The sequence below is a fragment of the Zalophus californianus genome, chromosome 5 (genome assembly GCF_009762305.2).
Source record: "Zalophus californianus isolate mZalCal1 chromosome 5, mZalCal1.pri.v2, whole genome shotgun sequence".
NCBI lineage: Eukaryota > Metazoa > Chordata > Mammalia > Carnivora > Otariidae > Zalophus > Zalophus californianus.
Genome location: NC_045599.1, coordinates 88229534 through 88248809, shown reverse-complemented (window position 1 = coordinate 88248809; position 19276 = coordinate 88229534). Strand labels below are relative to the sequence as shown.

At 38.3% G+C, this 19276-nt stretch overlaps 1 protein-coding gene across 6 annotated transcripts in view; it reads right to left on the bottom strand.

The window, feature by feature from the left end:
- The window catches only part of APC (APC regulator of WNT signaling pathway), a 129461-nt gene continuing 110185 nt past the window's right edge, over window positions 1-19276 (bottom strand). For 5 of the 6 annotated variants that reach the window (XM_027604725.2, XM_027604727.2, XM_027604729.2 and 2 more), the window contains 5 exons: window positions 15561-15700; window positions 14923-15000; window positions 14516-14632; window positions 9739-9953; window positions 1-7436 (listed from right to left, as the gene is read on the bottom strand). In XM_027604725.2, the coding sequence (XP_027460526.1) occupies window positions 860-7436; window positions 9739-9953; window positions 14516-14632; window positions 14923-15000; window positions 15561-15700 (7127 nt within the window). In that variant the 3' untranslated portion in view covers window positions 1-859. The remainder of the gene's footprint in view (window positions 7437-9738; window positions 9954-14515; window positions 14633-14922; window positions 15001-15560; window positions 15701-19276) is intronic. The other variant, XM_027604726.1, reaches the window with a different exon arrangement.

The following is a 19276-nucleotide window of genomic DNA, read 5'->3' as shown; positions in this document are numbered from 1 at the left end:
TTTACATACAGCAATAATTTATTCTGAAATGTTCATTTAGTTTCTGTTGAGACACTATTCATGTCTCATTAATAAAAGAGCAGCCATCTCACCTCAAATACCAGAATATACAACAAGTTACAGCATAGCAAAATTCTACCTACTTTCAGATAAAATCTAGTTCAGGTAAAATAGTTTCATTCAATGTTTTACAGTTACACAGATTTTTTGTTTTTGTTTTGTTTTGAGCACAAAATAGTGTAAATTGTTATACCATAGCTATCTATATGCACATAATGTGACCACAGAACTGTTAATCAATCATTACTTCTGAAATTGAACCATCAGTTTCATTCATGCAGTAAAGCAAAGCAGGCTGGGTAAACTTGTTCATCGGGAACCATATTACTGTGAATTTCACAGCCACATGATTAATTATGATGTTAGATGGACTCACAAGGACTAAAACAGAATGGTTTTTTGCATAAATACCAATTTCTCCCTGATGTAAGTTTAGTCAGTTTATAATCTAGAAATGATTGAGAACAGCAATATATCATATCCTTTATCTGTAGTGTTATTTTAAGACAAGCAATAATTAAAGGATGATGAGATGGGATGCTACTTAAATACATGTAAAACATACTGTACAAATATACTTGGCTTTACCATTTTCTTCCTAACTATCAAGAGTGCCTCCCAAAATATGACCAGTGAAGACAAAGTATACTATCAAATATGGCTTCCAGAACAAAAACTCTCTAACAATCAAACCTATTTACACAATTTTTCAGTCTTTTAAAGTTTCATTTGAAACAAAATTTCTACATAGCAGTTGCAATTAACACATAATTTTCTAAGTTTCATCATTCCAGCTCTTTTACACAGATGTCACAAGGTAAGACCCAGAATGGCGCTTAGGACTTTGAGTTCCACTGGATTCTGTGCTGTCAGTTTTTGAATCTCGTTTCTTCGTGTTGTTATTCACTGGCGTCGGGATCTGAGACGGCCGGGCTGAAGTGCTATCTGCGCTGCTTTTCCTAGGGCTCGGATTGTAATTAAAAGGAGTCACTCTGGCAGCAACAGTCCCACTAGGTGAACTGTGCTTGCTTGAGCTGCTAGAACTGAATGGTGTACGCTCAGCTACAGAATTTTCATTAGTCTCTGATGCAGGGACAGGATTACTTTGTCCCGGTTTTGCCTCAGTTCCTTTTTGGTCTGGAGCATCTACCTGAATAAAGGAGTTCAGGCGGTTTTCCAAACCCACGGTGCGTCCGGGAGCACTGCCATTACCTACATTTTGTTTTCCCTGATTATCTTTTGCATCTTTAGTGTTTGGATTTCCCTTTTCTGAAACAGTGTCAATCACTGGGGGAGTATTTCCTGTTGGAGACCTTCCGGATCTAGGGTTGTTAATGGGACAGTCCTCAATTCTCACCCAAACATCCTCTGTTTTAGAAACAGCAGGTGCCATTTGATAAATTAGAGTCTTTGATTCAGCACCATTTGCAGCACCTGAGAAAGTGGTCTGAGAGGTACTATTTGTGGGAGAAATCTCACTTTCTTTTATTTTTCTCCATGTTCCTTTTGTGGATACTTGGTTTTCTTTAGTTTGTTTGGTTCCTGAAATAGAGTTCACATGTTTTTCATCCTCACTTTTTGCTTTTTCACTGGATTCTGATGAAGCAGAAAGAATTGAGGATGAACTTCCAGTTCTTCTCCAAGTGCTTACTCGAGGAAGGGATGATGAATGTTTGCTGTGCTCACGTTTCCAGGTTCCTGACCTATTAATCGGAAGTCTAGAAGGACTTTCAGAATGGGAGCGTGCTATATCATGGCGCTTTGCTGGTCTTCCATCATTATACTCTATGGTGGGACTGAGATTAGGTGGGAGTTTTCGCCATCCACCAGACTGAACAGACGAATGTGTGGACAGAGACATATCAGGAAGGGAAGGACTTAAAACTGGAGTCTGTGCCTGGGACCTAGTGGGAGAATCTGGTCTAGAAGACGGAGAAAGAGATTCAAATGAAGCAGATTCCTCCAATTTTCTCCTTAGGGTTGGGCTCGGAGCTTCCTTGATGAAAGTTGACTGGCGTACTAATACGGGTCTCTCTGACCTATCAGATTCACTTCCACTTGATTTAGTTGAAGACATTCTAGAAAGTTCCACCTTCTTATTGGATCCATTGCTATTATTCATCTGATTTAGTCCTTTGGAGGCAGACTCACTTCTTGGGATACTACTGCCATTCTTGGATAAACCCGTTTGTTTGGTAAGGTTTTGTTGGCTCATCTGTCTGCCTGGAGATGTATATGACATCTTCCCAGAACCCGAGGACTTAGTTGAAGCAGTACTAGGGGATGAAGTCCTTGGCAACTGAGATAATTTGTTAGGAGGACTTATTCCATTTCTACCAGGAGAAATTGAGTTTCGCCCTGGAGACTGCATAGGTCTACTTAATGGTTGCTGGGCAGGTCTTGAAGGAGTGGAATCTCTAGATCCTGATCTAGAAGGCCCTTTATTTGCCCCAGCTGGTTGGGATGTCTGCCTGGTTACAGGGCTTAATTCTGACTTCACTGACGGCTTGGCTCCTCTAGGAGAAGTGGTGGCTGTCTGACCTTCGCTAGGGCTTTTGGAGGCTGGAGTCTTAAGGGGTGGGCCTTTTTTAGAAACTGGACTTGTACTTGAAGAGCTATTTCGAACTCCTGGAATATGAATCATTGTCCTGCCTCGAGAGATTGAAGGCATGTTTGCTTGAAGGGGCTGTTTCATTTGGCTTGAAACCTCTGAATTAGATCGAACTTTTCCAGTAATTAAACTTTTATAAACTTTTTTCCCTCCTTTGATACCTTTATTTTCAGATTCTATCTTTTTAGTTTCCAATGTACTCTTCTCCCCAGGTTTTAGAATTCGTGGGCCCTTATTACTTGTAAAGGGTTTTTCCTCTTGATCAGGTGTAAGATGAAATGGTGATCCCAGAGAGATTCCTGATTTCAGTGAAAGGATGGAATCTGAGTCAGATGAAGCTTGTCTGGATAAACAGGCAGCGGCAGCAGCTTGATGTAAACTACTTACTATGGAATTTGCACCTTCCTGAATAGCTTTCCAATCAAAATTTTCCGAATCTGGGGATAAACCATGTTCTGAATCTGGTCTCTGTATATCTTTCAAATCGAGCGTCAAATCTTCTGCTAATATGCCACTCATATTTCTGGGACTATGCTTTTCATTATCACCCTTGAGTCTTGAAGGCTTTTTCTTTTTCGGCATTGCAGAACTTATACATTCCTGCAACAGGTCATCTTCAGAATCAATACTAAGAGAACTGAGAGAACTGTTTCTCGAGAAACAAACAGGGGTATCTTCAACGTGAAATGATTTAGGAGCGTAACCTGATGCCTGAGGTTTACTTGGTTCTCCCTGTGAGTCAGGGGGCTCTGTCTCTTTCATAGGTTCATTTTCTTTGTTATTGTTGTTTTCTTGATCAATGTCACTAAGAGAACTTAGAGAGGAGTTTCGAGAAAAGCACACTGGAGTATTTTCAATGGCAAAATTTTGTAATTTCTCATCAGTTGCTGCTCCTCTGTCTGGTATGTCTTTGGATGACTGTGGAAAAGTGGATTGCTTCTGCAGCATGGACTTAGACTGACCTCGATTTATTGGATGTTTTGTAACAGCCTGTGTCTTATTAGCTGATTGTTGGTTAGAGGTTAGTTCTGTGTGGCTGGTAACTTTAGCTTCTGATTCCTTATTTTCTTTCCCCTTTCTTAATTCAGCCTTTTCCCTGGAAAGGTCAACATCATCATCATCAAAATCTAGAGAACTCAAAGAATCATTTCGTGAAAAACAGTATGGAGTTCCTTCAATAGGCGTGTAGTGATGAGGTGAATCAAAAGTAAAACCTCCTCTGACTCGATCTTCATTATTTGGTAGCTTATCACTGAAGTCCTTGGAATTATTTTTCAGGTTCTGTTTCTTTGAATCTTTGTTGTCTGAGAAAGTTCTTTCAGCATTTAAATTATTTTTTGAGTCTGTGTTTTTTCTTACACGTGTCCTATATTCGGTATTTTGTGGTATAGGTTTTACTGGTGAAGTAGGTTTCTTTTTCTTACCATCTAATTGATTTTTGTTAGCTCCAGATGAAGACATAGATGCTTGCTGGACCTGGTCCATTATCTTTTTCACACGAAAAGGCTTGTGACTTTTTCCTTTGGGCATAGCAGAATTAATGCATTCTGCAAGAATATCACCTTCTTCAGTTTTATTGTCATCCAGCTCAGGTATAGTTACAGATGGGGTTTTTCCTCTTTGAGCCTCATCTGTACATCTGCCTTCGGTAGGAATGGTATCTCGTTTTTCAAATTCACTTGACTGTGCCCCTGTTCTAACCCCTTCTCCAGCAGCTAACTCATTTGGAGGAGATTCTATCGTTAGATCACTTAAAGATGTAGCTGTGGAAAAGTTTATAGGTGTTCCTTCTACACAATATACCCGCGGCATGTCATCTCCTGGTGTAAAACTAACATGCTTTTGCGCTTGTAACCTGTTTTGTGATGGAAGAAGCTTGTACACAGGGAGCTGACTTGGTTTCCTTGCCACAGGTGGAGGTAATTTGGAAGCAGTCTGGGCTGGTTTTTTGGCTTTGCGTGAGGATTTTGTTGGCATGGCAGAAATAATACATTCCTCTAGTATTTCAATATCATCATCATCTGAATCATCTAACAGATCTTTTTCAGAATCAGTAGGTTTTTCTGTCTCTTTTTCCTGGTTTTCATTTGCTTCTTCAGGCTGCTCAGATTCAGTTTCATTCCCATTGTCATTTTCCTGAACTGGAGGCATTATTCTTAATTCCACATCTTTCTGTATAAATGGCTCATCGAGGCTCAGAGCACTCAGGCTAGACGAACAAGAAAATCCATCTGGAGTACTTTCTGTGGCAAAATGTAATAGAGTGTCAGCATCTGGAAGAACCTGGACTCTCTGTACCGCAGCGTTTACAGCAGCTTGCTTAGGTCCACTCTCTCTCTTTTCTGCAGTAGGGGCTTTGTTTTTAGGTATCTCTCGCTTTGTTTGAACTGTTTGAGAAGGAGGGGGAGGGGTCTTACTTCTGCTTGGTGGCATGGTTTGTCCAGGGCTATCTGGAAGGTCACTGGGGCTTATGATGCCACTTACCATTCCACTGCAGGGTTCACTTTGAACAGAGCTGGCAATCGAACGACTCTCAAAGCTATCGAGTGAACTGACTGAGGTACATCGGCTAAACATGAGTGGAGTCTCCTGAACATAGTGCTCTGGTGGACTTTTAGGTGTCTGAGCACCACTTTTTGATGGAGATTTGGCCCCTGAAGAAAATTCAACAGCTTTGTGCCTGGTTGATTCTGAAGATAAACCAGAAGCCTGGAGTCTGCTGGATTTGGTTCTAATGTGCTGTGACACTGTTGGAACTTCACTCACAGAATCTTCTGTTGTTCTAGTCCCACTGTTTTCTTTGATTTCTGCTATTTGTAGAGTATTAGCAGAATCTGTTTCCTGTGTTGCCTGATCACATCCTATTTCATCTTCAGCTGATGACAAAGATGATAATGAACTGCAACGTGAAAAACAAATTGGGGTATCCTCTACACAGTATGTCTGTATTGTTTCTTGGTTGATTGAGGGAACTTTGCAGGAGGTGGCTTTTGGGTTCTGACCATTTCTGCTTTGTGCTGAACTTGGATGGTGCTGATTCTGCCTCTTGGCATTAGATGAAGGTGTGGATGTATTCTCACTGCTTGAAGAGATGTGTTCAGTTTTAGTGCTCTGTCCAGATGAATTCTTTGAGAATGAAAATGGTGGTTTCTGTGAAGAAGGAATGTCTGTGGCATATTTTAAACTATAATCAATAGGCTGATCCACATGATGTTTTTCCTCATTATATTTTATGCTGTAATTTGTTGGTCTTCCTTCTTCCTCATGTTGCTCTTCCTCGGAGTAACGTTCACTATAGTTGGTTGGCTTATCATCTTCATAGTCATCTTCCTGACACAAAGACTGGTTTACATTTTGATTAATTCCATGATTAGAACCTACTCGATTTGTTTCTGAACCATTGGCTCCTCTTGACCTATACGGGGAAACACATTCCTGCTGTCCAAAATGTGGTTGGAACTTGAGGTGTTTATCATCAGTGCTCTCGGTGTATACGGGGTAAGTTGTGGTTTGACTTCTTGACTGTCTTTGCTCACTTTGTTTTATTTCATCTTCTATTATATGTTTGGGTCTTGCCCATCTTTCATTCTGTGAAGGGCTTTGCCTCCCAGAGTTCAACTGCTCATCTGAATATTTAAGACTATAATTTATTGGTGTATCTAGTTCTCCGTCATTGTCATCCATATGATTTGCACTATGTATTTTATGGGCTAGGTCAGCTGGATATTGACCATAGCTGCAAAATTTACTTTCATCGTCTTCAGAATAGGATTCAATGGAAGGCTTCATCTGACCTCTTTTACCGTAACCATCACTACTACTGACACTATTTAAACTATCATTTGAAGATCTCTTATATTCCAATTTGGCATAAGGCATAGGACATGTCCTAGTTGAATTTTCCGACTTACTGAAGTTGTAAGTGTTTGCATGTGAGTGGGCAGTAGAGCTTCTTCTTAGTGCATTCCTCTCCTCTGTCCCACAATGTACCTCAGTGGTAGACCCAGAACTTCTGTCTTCCTGGGAGGTGTGAATGGCTGATACTTCTTCCATGACTTTGGCAATCTGGGCTGCAGTGGTGGAAATCTGCAAACCTCGCTTTGAAGAAGTGCCTGGATTTTCTGTTGCTGGGTGGTAGCTGCCTAGGCTAATTCCTCGTTCTCTCTCCAAACTTCTATCTTTTTCAGAACGAGAACTGTCTACACTTCCTCTTGATGAAGAAGAGCTGGGCAACACTGTAGTATTTAAATATGGTGAAAGGACAGTCATATTTCCAGTATTAAAATTGTCTGACCTATTATCATCATGTCGACTGGTGTCAAAAACATAGTCACTATAGAGACTTTGTTTGTGTCGTTGCTTATTACGATGAGAGGCCTTGGGACTTAAATTGTCAATATTGTCAAAAGTTTCTGATAAATGCTGAGCATCTAATTCTGCTTCCAGGGCTTTTTGTTTTCTGACATGAAGAGATGGCAAGCTTGAACCAGGAGACATAATATTGGCATCCTTATACTTTGCAGGTCTATTTGCCATGAGGTTCCTTAAAGCTGCGGCGCTTCCCATAGCAATCATTTTGTGCTTTGAATGAATGAGGTTCTTGAGCATGCTGACTGCCCCCATGTCCCATAATGCTTCCTGGTCTTTAGGATTTCTTGCTGAGAGATTCCACAAGGTTCCACAGGCATTACTGACTATTGTCAAACTGTGAGATTTCAAGTGTTGTAATAAGGTTTGCAGGCAGTTGTTCTCTCTTAGGATTTGCCTGAAATAAAATAAGAGATCCCAAAATTAAGGTAAAAATCTCCTTATTATAACAAATAAAAGGTTAGAAAACAAATTTAAATCTAAAGATAACTACTAAAACTTATTAATAGGCATAATAAAACTGCCCCAAATAATACTACAAATTTCAAGCATTTCACATCTCCTTTTATTCCTACTTCATTTAATGTTTATTGTTTAAAAATAGTCATCTGTCAGACTAAAAGAAGTAAAAGTGTTAATTTTAATCTGTTCTGCACTTCCTATTCTGACCCAATAGCTTCTTCTTTTAAAAGATTTTATTTATTTGTTTGGCAGAGAAAGAGTACAAGCAGGGGAAGTGGCAGGCAGAGGGAGAGGCAGAAGCAGACTCCCCGCTGAGCAGGGAGCCCGACATGGGGCTCGATCCCAGGACTCCAGGCTCATGACCTGAGCCGAAAGCAGACGCTTAACGGATTGAACCACCCAGGTGCCCCTGACCCAATAGCTTTTAAAATTTTTCCTGGGGTGCCTGGGTGGCTCAGTCAGTTGAGCATCCAACTCTTGATTTCAGCTCAGGTCATGATCTCAGGGTCTTGGGATAGAGCCTTGTGTCAGGCTCCCCACTCAGCAGGGAGTCTGCTTGAGGATTCTCTCTCTCTCTCCCTCCACTTCTCCCCCCACTCACACACTCTCTTTAAAATAATTCCTGAGCAGATACATTTGCTTTATTTACATGGTGACAGAGTTCCCCAATGAATGTATCATAAGATCTTATGCTGAACAGGGACTTTGTGGTAACTTAATCTATGGATGAGTTCCACAATGTTGACTATAAGACATCTTGGAAGAGGTAGACAAATCAATCGATCGATCTTTATGTAGTCAGGGAGCACACTGTAAGCTCCTAGACTGGCAAACTGACTTAGAATAACCTCTACGCTCCTGATTGATTTTGTGATAATGCCATCCCCCTTAGAAGTGTGCTCTGTCAAACTGTGTGTGTAGTTGTTACCTCAAATGAAACGTTTTGAAAATATAAAGGTAACTATAAAAACAAGGGTTGAGAGAGTTAGCATAATGAACTTCGGGACTTGAAAGAGCTATAGCTTGTTTAACGCACAGTAAACTTAAGTTTAATGATACCATGTGCAGTTTTAGAGGGCTTTAAAACTGATTGGCAAGGGTGTACAAGGAGCTTTAACACAACAATCTTCTCTCAGCAGCCCGGCAGACGCCTGAGGGCTTACTGAATTTAAGAGATCTTCTTTGCATAGCAGAGAGGGCTATAAGGCTTGTCTGTGCATCAAATACTTAAAGAGAAGATGTTCACATTCTTTACAAGTTCTGTTACTAAAAGTACCTCATGGTCTTTCTGAAAATGAGAAGCAATACTGGATAAAAAATAAATAAATATGCTGTGAAAATACCCATATGTATATATTTTTTGAGAGGGGGGAGAGGATGGAGAGAAAGGATCCCAAGCAGGCTCCACACCCATCATGGAGCCCAACGAGGTGCTTGCCCTCATGACCCCAAGATGATGAACTGAGCCGAAATCAAGTTAGACGCTTAACCAAATGAGCCACCCAGGCGCCCCAAGATATCCATATTTTTGTTGATAAAACACAAGCCCAAGTTATGAAAATGTGTGCCTTGTATCCGAGATGCCTTCTTAGGTTTCATAGCCCTAGATGAATGGCTGTTGGCTAAATAATATTAACATGATTGATATTAAGACACCATTAGAAAAATGTGAACCATTGGGGGTGTCTGGGTGTCTCGGTTCAGTTAAATGTCCGACTCTTGATTTTGACTCAGGTCATGATCTCAGGGTCCTGGGATTAAGCCCTGCGCTGGGCTCCTCACTTGGCAGGGAGTCTGCTTGAGATTCTCTCCCTCTTCTCTTGCCCTTCCCCTGGCTCTCCTCTCAAATAAATAAATAAATCTTTAAAAAAAAAAAGATCTATTGGATTCTCTGGATCATACCCATAGTTTTTTTATAAACCTTATATTCCCTTATGCCATACTAACATACAATTGGGATTTTGTTCTCTGTAGTATTCATGACTTTAATTTTTTTTCCCTTCATATGGGTTATACCTCTTACTTATCATTTGTTTACTTCTACACATCTTTATACTATAAACTTTTATTAGAATAAATATACTAACATGTTAGGAATTAATAGTTACCTTTTCACTGTAATATAATTTGGCTTAGCACTTGCACAATTACACAAAACACTGCTTAGAACTGGGTCTTTTTGAGGGTATGAATTCTACACTAATTCATTTAAAAGTAATATAAAATGCTGTATTTACCTGTGGTCCTCATTTGTAGCTATCAAGCTGGACACGTTCCGTAATATCCCACCTCCACTTTCAATAATGGCTAAAGTATTTGTCTGGCTTCGGTAAGTGAGAGTGCCAACCAGAAATGCAAGCGCACCATCTACAGCACATATATCAGCTTTATTCTCAGTGCAATGTGCTGACAAGTTCCATAAGGCACTCAATACGCTTTTGAGGGTTGATTCCTATTAAGAAATAGAACATGTGTCATCTAATGAGAGTTGGAATATGCCTCTTACAAATTCTATGTTTACTTCTATTGAATAAGTTGTTATTGTTATTACTTATCTCCCCTGCTGCTCACCTCTCATGGGCAAAGTCAGGCACTCTCCATTTAGAAAAACTGATAAAATACCAAATGGAACTTAAGTAAATGATATCCCCATAGAACAAGCAGAACACAACACTAATGACTTTTTTCAACTTTATTCTAAGTGTTTAGATGACACACGTATCTTATAAGAGCTCATATTAGAATATGAAACAGAAGTGATGTGCATTCTGAAAAGAAAATTTGCATGATAATAGAAACCAGGAAAAAAAACCCCAACCCTCTACAAGCTGATATGGAAAGATGTCTAAGACATATTATTAAATAAAAAGATCAAGTTGCAGAGCAGTATGTACAATATTCTGTTTGTATAAAAAGCACACATATATACTTATATGTGGTTGATTCAAAAGTAACAATATAACTTATTAAAAAGTAAGCATACTGAAAAACTCCAATTTCTTAAAACTCCCAAAGGAACAAAGTAATTCCAGAAACTAGAACTTCCTTGGTATATAACATCATAGCAAACTGTCAAATTGTAATTGCTACAAAAACAAAATACTGAGTATATAATTAAGGATATTTGGTTAAAACTCGCCATAATCCTGATATCAGCTTTTCTTGTTACTATAAATCAACTAAGGAACAAACATTCATTAAAAATCTACTCTGTGCCTATCACAATTAGAGGCACTCCAGAGGATACCAATGTGGCAAGCTGATACCTGCTAACAGTTTACTTGGGGGGGGGGGGGAAGCAAAACCATCCATGAACAAAGGAAAGATTACTGCTACCTGAATTTAATAAAATAAATAATATATTTCATGGAGGAGAGCAGCTCTGTAGAAGATAAGACCTGTACCTTCAGAGAGAAGACAGGTGCTCCTGGCATGGAAGTGGGAATCAGCAAGGGAGGACTGAAGAATAGAAAGAAGACACAGAGGAGATCCAGGTCCATGCTGGGGAGCAGTGTTAGGTCAGGTGAGATGGTAAAAGGTGGCCTTGAATGTCAGGGCAAACACTTTGGGCCTGACCCAATAAATAGCTAGCCACCTTATTCTCTTCATCAGGAAATTAAGAGAATCTAGGAGTAAATACTATTTATCAGGAGGCAGGGAAGAAGTGCTTTCACCAATCAAGATGTGAGAAGGTTAAGAGCTCAATTTTAATTACACTGTGATTGAGGTAAAGATGGGACATTCAAAATATCCTGGGAACAGAGAAAACAGCAACAGTTTAGAGGTATAAGTGAGCTCAACTACAAATGGCCCAGAGGTCAGAGGGGAGAGGTAAAGGTAGGAAAATGCAAGTTACTCTCTACGAGACTATGTGTAGAGGAAAGGGTTTTGTTTCAAAGAAGCTTTATAGTTAGAATTAGAGGAGAAATGATTAGAAGTTTTAAGTATAGGTGGTAAAAACAAAGGAAGGAATTTCAATAAGGTATGTGATTCAAAAGTATCAAATACAGGTGTAGAAAAGAAACCCCAGTTAAACTATAAACCTAGATTTTGTTAGGGAGCAAAATTAGAAGGAACTGAAGAAGGTATGGCCACAGTGAATAAATGGAGCTGGTGACTTGTTCAGTGTTTTGGTTGCTACAGGAAGAAGAGAAACAATGCAGGAGTTACAAGAAGCAACAGAAAGGTTGTTGGTTTGTTTGTTTTCTTAATTTTCAAAACATTGGGCTTCTTATAGAGAGAGTTGAAACAAAAAAGCCATCTCTGTACTCAGTAGAGAAGATACAGAAGATAGGAGTAAGGGACTAATGTATTTTTTTTCTAAGATTTTATTTATTTGAGAGCGAGAGAATGAAAGAGAGAGAGAGAAATCACCAGCAGGGGGGAGGGGCTGAGGGAGAAGCAGACTCCCCGCTGAGCAGGGAGCCTGATGCAGGACTCTGTCCCAGGACCCTGGGATCATGACCTGAGCCAAAGACAGACAGACACTTAACCAACTGAGCCAGCCACACACCCAGGGACTAACAGCTTTGAGTAAACAGCAATGCTTGGGGCACAGAGTGCAGGGAAGGAAAGGTTCTGTGTAGAAAAGTAGGAGCCTGCTTAATGAAGTTAAAATGAGGCAATGCATGGGGATATGGAAGGTAGTTCTGACTCTCCTGGTCATTAGTAGTAAAGCTGAAAAGGAAGAGATGATGAATTAAAAAGAGAATGTTCAGAATGACTATTGCATTGAATGCAGAAAAGGAGGAAAAAAGTAAATTCTACCACTGTTAACCAGAAGCAGGCCCAAACCAGAATTGGAGACATTATAAATTTCTGCTGAGCCAGTTTTTCTAAGATTGGGCTTACATTAAAAATTTATAGATGAAAAAAAATTTATAGGGGCTCAGTCGTTAAGCGTCTGCCTTCGGCTCAGGTCACAATCCCAGGATCCTGGATGGAGACCTGCATCAGGCTCCCTGCTCCGCGGTAAGCCTGCTTCTCCCTCTCCCACTCCCCCTGCTTGTGTTCCCTCTCTCGCTGTGTCTCTCTCTGTCAAATAAATAAAAAAAAATCTTTTAAAAAAATAAAGAAAAAAAAAGGAAAAAAATTTAGATGAATTTATGGATGATGATCTTTTAAAATACTACTCTTCCTTTATAAGAACAGGGTATGTCTTTCCATTTATTATGGTGTTCTGCATTTCTCAGTAGGAGGAATCTTTTAGCTTTCTCAGTTTGTAGCAACTATTTGTATAAAGATCTTTGAGGTCCTTGAAAGATAAAATCATGAACTCTTAGCAACATGTACAAATTCCCATAATACATACAAACACGTTAAATCTTTCTGAAAATATACACACTTAACTAGGAGTCTTAAAGCGTGGACACTAATTTTTTGGTATAATTTTATTGAGGTATACTTGGAGAACAATACATGCACATATTTCACATGTGCAATATGATCACTTTTGATGTATGAACATACCCATGAAACCATCACTACATTCAAGATAACAAGCATTTGTATCATCCCCCCAAATTTCCTAGTACCCTCTTGTAATCTACTCTCAGCCCCAGGCAACTACTGATCTGTTTTCTGTCATTATAGATTACTGCATGTATCAATAGTTCATTTTTTTAAATAGCCAAATGGTGTTACATTGTGGACATCCCATAATTTGTTTACCCATTCACCTGTTGATAGACTTTAGAATTACTTCTAGTTTTTGGCTATCAAACAGTATTGCTGTGAACATCTGTGTTTAAGACTTTGTGCAAATAAAAGTTTTGGTTTCTCTTAGGTAAATACTTAGGACTGGAATGGCTGGATTGTGTGGTTGGTATATATTTAACTTTAAAACACCGCCAAAGGTTCTTCAAGGTGATATACCATCTTACATTCCCACCAGCAGTGCATGAGAATTCCAGCTGCTTAACATCCTTGACAACACTTGGTTAATCTTTTACATTTTAACCAATATAATATATGTAATGGTATCTCACTATAGTTTTCCCCCCCCCACTGCAGTTTTAATTTGTATTTCCCTCATGACTAATGATGCTGAGTATCTTTTCAAGTGCTTAAGGGCCTTTTGTGTATCTTCTTTCCTGCAAGAAATACAAGTGTTCTGCTGATTCAAGAATGTTTCAAAGGTATTTTTGTGCAGATCCTAAGTATATTTGAATATTATCATTATAACCATTTTTTTAGTTGAATACTTTTCTTATTTCTAATGATTTTTCAGTTGATTTTCTTGGGGTTTCCAGGTATAAAATAATTTCACAAAAATACATAAACAAATAAAAACTGAAACTTCTTTGCCTTCCCTAAAAAGGAAATTTTGAAGAGAAAAATGTAGACTGTAGGTCTAGTGGGACTGGTTGGGTAAAAGAAGCCCAGATTAGCTAGGAAGACCTGCTTAGTCCTTCCCAAATTTCAAGTTTAATTTTTCCTTTTTAAATTAGCTTGGTTTCTGAAGTAGATATGCCACCTGGTGATATTTCTTTTTGTAAACAAATTATTATTTGAGGAATTCCTTACCTTTGGGTCTGATCACCTCTTGGTATGGTGACTACCAAAACTAAGGACTCTGGAGAGCAAAGAGGTAACAATGACCCCATGTACACAGTGATTCTCCACGGGGGGTGATTTTCTCCCTCTGCCCCTCCGGGGCACCTTTGTAATGCTGCAGACATTTTTGACGGTCATGACTGAGGGGAAGCGTATTAGCATCTGGCGGGCAAAGGCCGAAGATGCTAAACATCCTACAAAACACAGGTCAGTCCCTTAAAACAAACAATTATCTGGTCCAAGATGCCAATAGTGTCCAGTCCGAAAAACCCCGACTTAACCTAGGCTGCTTGGTACAATCTTTTCCATCTTAACACTTGACGAGTTTGGAGTCGTCTAAGACTAAGAACTGGTGAGATAAGCAGGACAGAAATTAGGGAATCTCAAGGGTGGGAAAGGGTAGCAAAAACCAACCAAAAATGAAATCCAAATTAGAATGTTAAATGTTTTCAAAGGTACCTTTTTAACTTCCAGAGCACATTCCATCAATGCTTTCACACTTCCAACTTCACGCAATGTCTTTTTACTATTTACATCTGCTCGCCAAGACAAATTCCTCAAAACACTTGCAATAACCTGCAAATGCAATTAATTTTAGAATGATTTGAATATAAAATAATTTATAGTTGTTTTGTTTTTAATGCTAGTGGTAAGAGTAGACATCTACTAATAAAGAAATTCCTCCTAAATGCTAATACAGTACCAAAAGGAATTTCTACAATATAATTATTTTCCTTTATTCTGGTGTTAATGTAACCATAATTGAAACATGAGACACTAAATACTGAGCCACAGTTTAAGTTAATCTAAATCAGGATATTAACTCACTAATATCCAAGAAAAACATTTGAAATTCTAACTGGTACCTGCTGTAAGTCCTCACTTTCAGATTTTAGTTGGGCCACAAGTGCTCTCATGCAGCCTTTCATAGAGCAGAGTGTAGCCTGTAAAATGAGAAATGGAACAGAGGGTCAATAACAAGACAACCTGAAGCTGTGCTTTATTTTTGACTAATGAACTGCAAATCTAGTTTTAATTGTCTCATTTTAATCATCCTAATATTTTACCCATAAAATCCCCGGAACCAGATTATAGAAAGGAAGTCTTTTGCGATCTGTTCCTTTCCTAACAAACTGGAAAAATGAGTAAATGATAAGAAATGATAAGCAAAGGGTTTTAAAGTAAAGTCTCTTCTTTGGACGGAAGCAATATATGTATAACACTTACATCTGTCATGAGAATTTTTAGACACTTGTTCTCATTCCTGGGAATAGTATTTTAAATGCAATTACATAAACCCACTGTGTTCCATCTTTTGCCTTTCTTTAGGCATAAGACAACCTACTGAGTAAAACTATGCAGTGGTGTGTGAAGTTCAGTTTTTTGTTTTTTTTTTAATCAGTGTTTAATGAGGAGAGTGAAAAAAGAAAATTAGTGAAAACTGGTTTGTATGAAACTAACTCATACCAGAGATATCTTAAGAAATGGATCTTATAAAACATACCTTGTTGGCTACATCTCCAAAAGTCAAGTTTGTCAAAGCCATTCCAGCATATCGTCTTAATGTAATACTGTAGTGGTCATTAGTTAGCCCATACATTTCACAGTCCACTTGCAATAATTCTGCAATGGCCTGTAGTCCCCCTAATTTAAAAAGGGCAAGAGGAAAAAGACAGTAATCTAAAATAAAACAAGTGGCACCAAGTTTAAAAATTAATTATTAGGAAAACATCTCAAAGAAAGAGAATATATGGTTTAAATACATATTTAGAATTACAAGCTACAAAAACTGTTATAAAGAACTTCTGTGTAATGCTCAAAATACAACTGATAATGACTCCATTTTCTGCCAGTTCTCTCCACCCTCCAGACACTTGCCTTACTGAGTGAAGTGTGCATTATACTCTATTTACTGCATATATATTATATCTTGTCATTGATGAAAAAGGCTATGTTCTAACACTAGGTGTTCCTGCATGACGCAGAAAAGGGTAACTTATTTTTATTATTACAACTTTACAAACATTCTTCAATGTTATACACTGTGGCCTAATTACTTTAATGTTTTTTATTTGCCAAATAATTATCCTTAGGAATCCTGAGACTTTTAAATGAAACTGTGCATGAAGCAAAGCTTATTTTTTTAATGAAAAAGAATTATCTGTTCAACTTATTACTAAGTTCTATAAAACCACTTATTATTTATTATTTATATATTTAAAAAAATTTCTTACTTTGATACGCACAAGTGTCAAATACCAACTATGCTAGGATTTAGTATTTTCTTTCCCCTTGATTCCCATCACTGGGTATGCCTGACAATGCCCACAGTGGTCAACACTAGGAAGGCAAGGAGAAAAACAAAGGAAAAGGAAAGGGAAAGATAGAAAGGAAAGGGTAGTAACAAAACAGAACCAAAAAAAAAACAAAACAAAACCCCAAAACAAAGGTAAAGCAAAATGGTGAGCGAGTAAATAAAAATAAAAATGTATCATGGAAGCTATTCAAAATATTCATCATCAATATTAATCATTATGGAACTGGGGATATTGTTTTGTCACAGAGACGTGGCTTAGACAGAAAAAAGGAGGATGAACATAAACAGGCGATTCTTGGAAATTCTAAGTCTAAACAGTCAGGTTATTAATTTGGAAGAAGACCTGTACGTTTAGTATTTTCATAAATGATCTAGAAGGGTCAGTATGTAGAGGAATCCACAAGTTTGTAAAACAAAGTTCTAACTTGGGTCAAGAATTCCAAGCCAGGAGAATTAACTGTAGGAAGACTGGTGAAAATCTTTATGACTAGCAACAATGACAAATGAGTTTGACTGTAGGTAAGTGAAAATTACTTTGGTTAAGGAAAACCCAAACCATATTTAGAAAGATTTTCTTCCATCCACCCATGATAATGGAAAAATACATAGCCAGTGAGTGAACACAATACAGTCACTATCTTTATGGAGAGCTTATACATTAGAGCAAAAGCAGACCCTGAACAACTAATTTAGGCAAAACAGACTGTGTAGAAGCACAGGGAAAGGTAACAGGTGGACTTACCCTACATTAAGAGTATCAAGAAAAAGGCCGAGGAAATAATGTTTAGGTTAAGAAAGACTTAAAGGATGAATGAGTTATCTAAAACAGGTGGGGCAGGAATAACAGAAAAGCATTTTAGGCAGATGAGAAACCGTATGTGCAAGAAATACACAGCAATAAGGAGAAGATCTCGAGATGAGGCTACAAAATGGGTAGAGGCCGTATCGTGCAAGACTTTATATGTCACAACAAGGATCTCTGACAGGGGAAGGAATTAATTAAATGTACGTTCTAAATAGATTTCTGTGATTGCAGGATGCAGAATGGTTAATTGGAAGTGGGGAGCCAAGACAAAGATCTGCAGAGTAGGAGAGAAGATAGTGGCCTGAACTGGGGATGGAAAGAGCAGTGATTTGAGACAGATTTAAGATGCAGAATTAGAGTACTCAGTTACTAGACGCAGGGGATGAGGAGGATAGAGTCATGGGACGTCTTCCGAGATTCGGGCCTGGGAACTGGATGGACTGCCATGTCATTTTCTGGGAAAAAGAACCCTGGAAGAGACAGAGATTTGGAGTTGAAGGAGATAACAAGTTCAGTTGGGGCGGTTGAGTTAAAAATGTCTGAAAAACCATCGAAGTGAAGATGTCAGATGAAGAATTTGATAGTGTGTCTAAAACTCAGGAGAGAGAATGTGGATTAACATGTAAATCTGAAAAACACTGTAGCTGAAGCTATGGATTGGAGGATATTGTTTAGAGATGAAGAAAACCTTCAGCTTTGAGGAATTCCCACCATTTAATACTTGAGTAAAAGAGGAGGAGCCAGTAAAAGAACTGAGGGTTTTGACTCAGGAAATTGACCTGGGAGTGACTGATGATCTGAAGACCATGGCCCTGTATACTGGTGAGATCACCAAGATGTTGATCATTATAAAGCAGGCTATTGATACCAAAACAAACACACTATGCTTTGTGCCTATATAAAGTCCTGCGTGGTGTGGCAATGTCTGTGATACTTTCTTAAGAAAGGTGAAATAATCTAATAAAGAAGGTCTCAAGAAGGCACTAAATGAAGAAAGTTTTTTTTGAATGGAAAAACTAAAACACTTAGGACTTGATTCTGAAAACAAAGATTAAAGAAGGATATGGTCAGTATCAACAAAACCATGAAGAAAAAAGAACATTCAATAAAATTTAGGATATCAGATAAAAGAGAGTCTTTTATGATTTCAGGCAAATGAAAACTTTCTGTAAATTTTAAGGCAATGAGTAAAATTCATATGTCAAAATTACAAATGGATTCACAAAAGTATGATGTGAATTCATGACTGAGATTGCCCTTAGAAAAGTTAGGCTATTTCAAGGTAATGCAAAGATGATAAGCATATTCTTTCACATTTTGCTCGGGGTCTATGTTTAAAAAAAGTGGTCCACATGGACCAGATATTATCCAATGTGCGATCTCATAACCTTAAAGCTAGTAGAGGACCAATGGTTTCAATAGAAACCATGCAACAGAACCCTTAGACTTATGTATATAAAAAAGATAACAGAAAGATGACACTTAGTTTTAAAAAGTGTATTATTTTCCTTTTACTTGGGTTAGATAGTCACCATTAGCATGAAATGCCTCATTCTAAAAAAACATTAGGGGCCCAACATAAATATTCTATATATTGGTATTTCATAAAATTTACTGATCAGAAGAATCACCTGGGCCTTAACTAATTAAATGATTTCTAGGTACCCCTCTGGAGATTCTGCTTTACTAAGCTTGCTTGCTACCGGGCCAGAGAATCTATATGGTTTGACAAGTATCTCTGTGATTGTTATGATCTAGTTTGGAAGTACTAATACAAATAAATCGTTGAGTTCCTTTAAAGTCAGAACCATATCTTCACCATTTTTACTAGCACAGTTTCTGGGACAGAGCTGGGACTTAATCAATGTATACATCACTGACAGCATAGTCTAAAACCTCCAACTCTAACAGGTGCAAACCTAAATGACTTTGATAAGTTGTAGAATCTTCTTGTACGTACAAATGACAGTCCCAGCTGACTGGGCTCAGGAATTTCCCTTCATCTATTTGGGACTTCATTCCTCCTTATCCCTCACTGTCAGATACCTACCTTGTGCTTCCTTACTCCATCTCCCCACAATCCACAAACCTTGATATA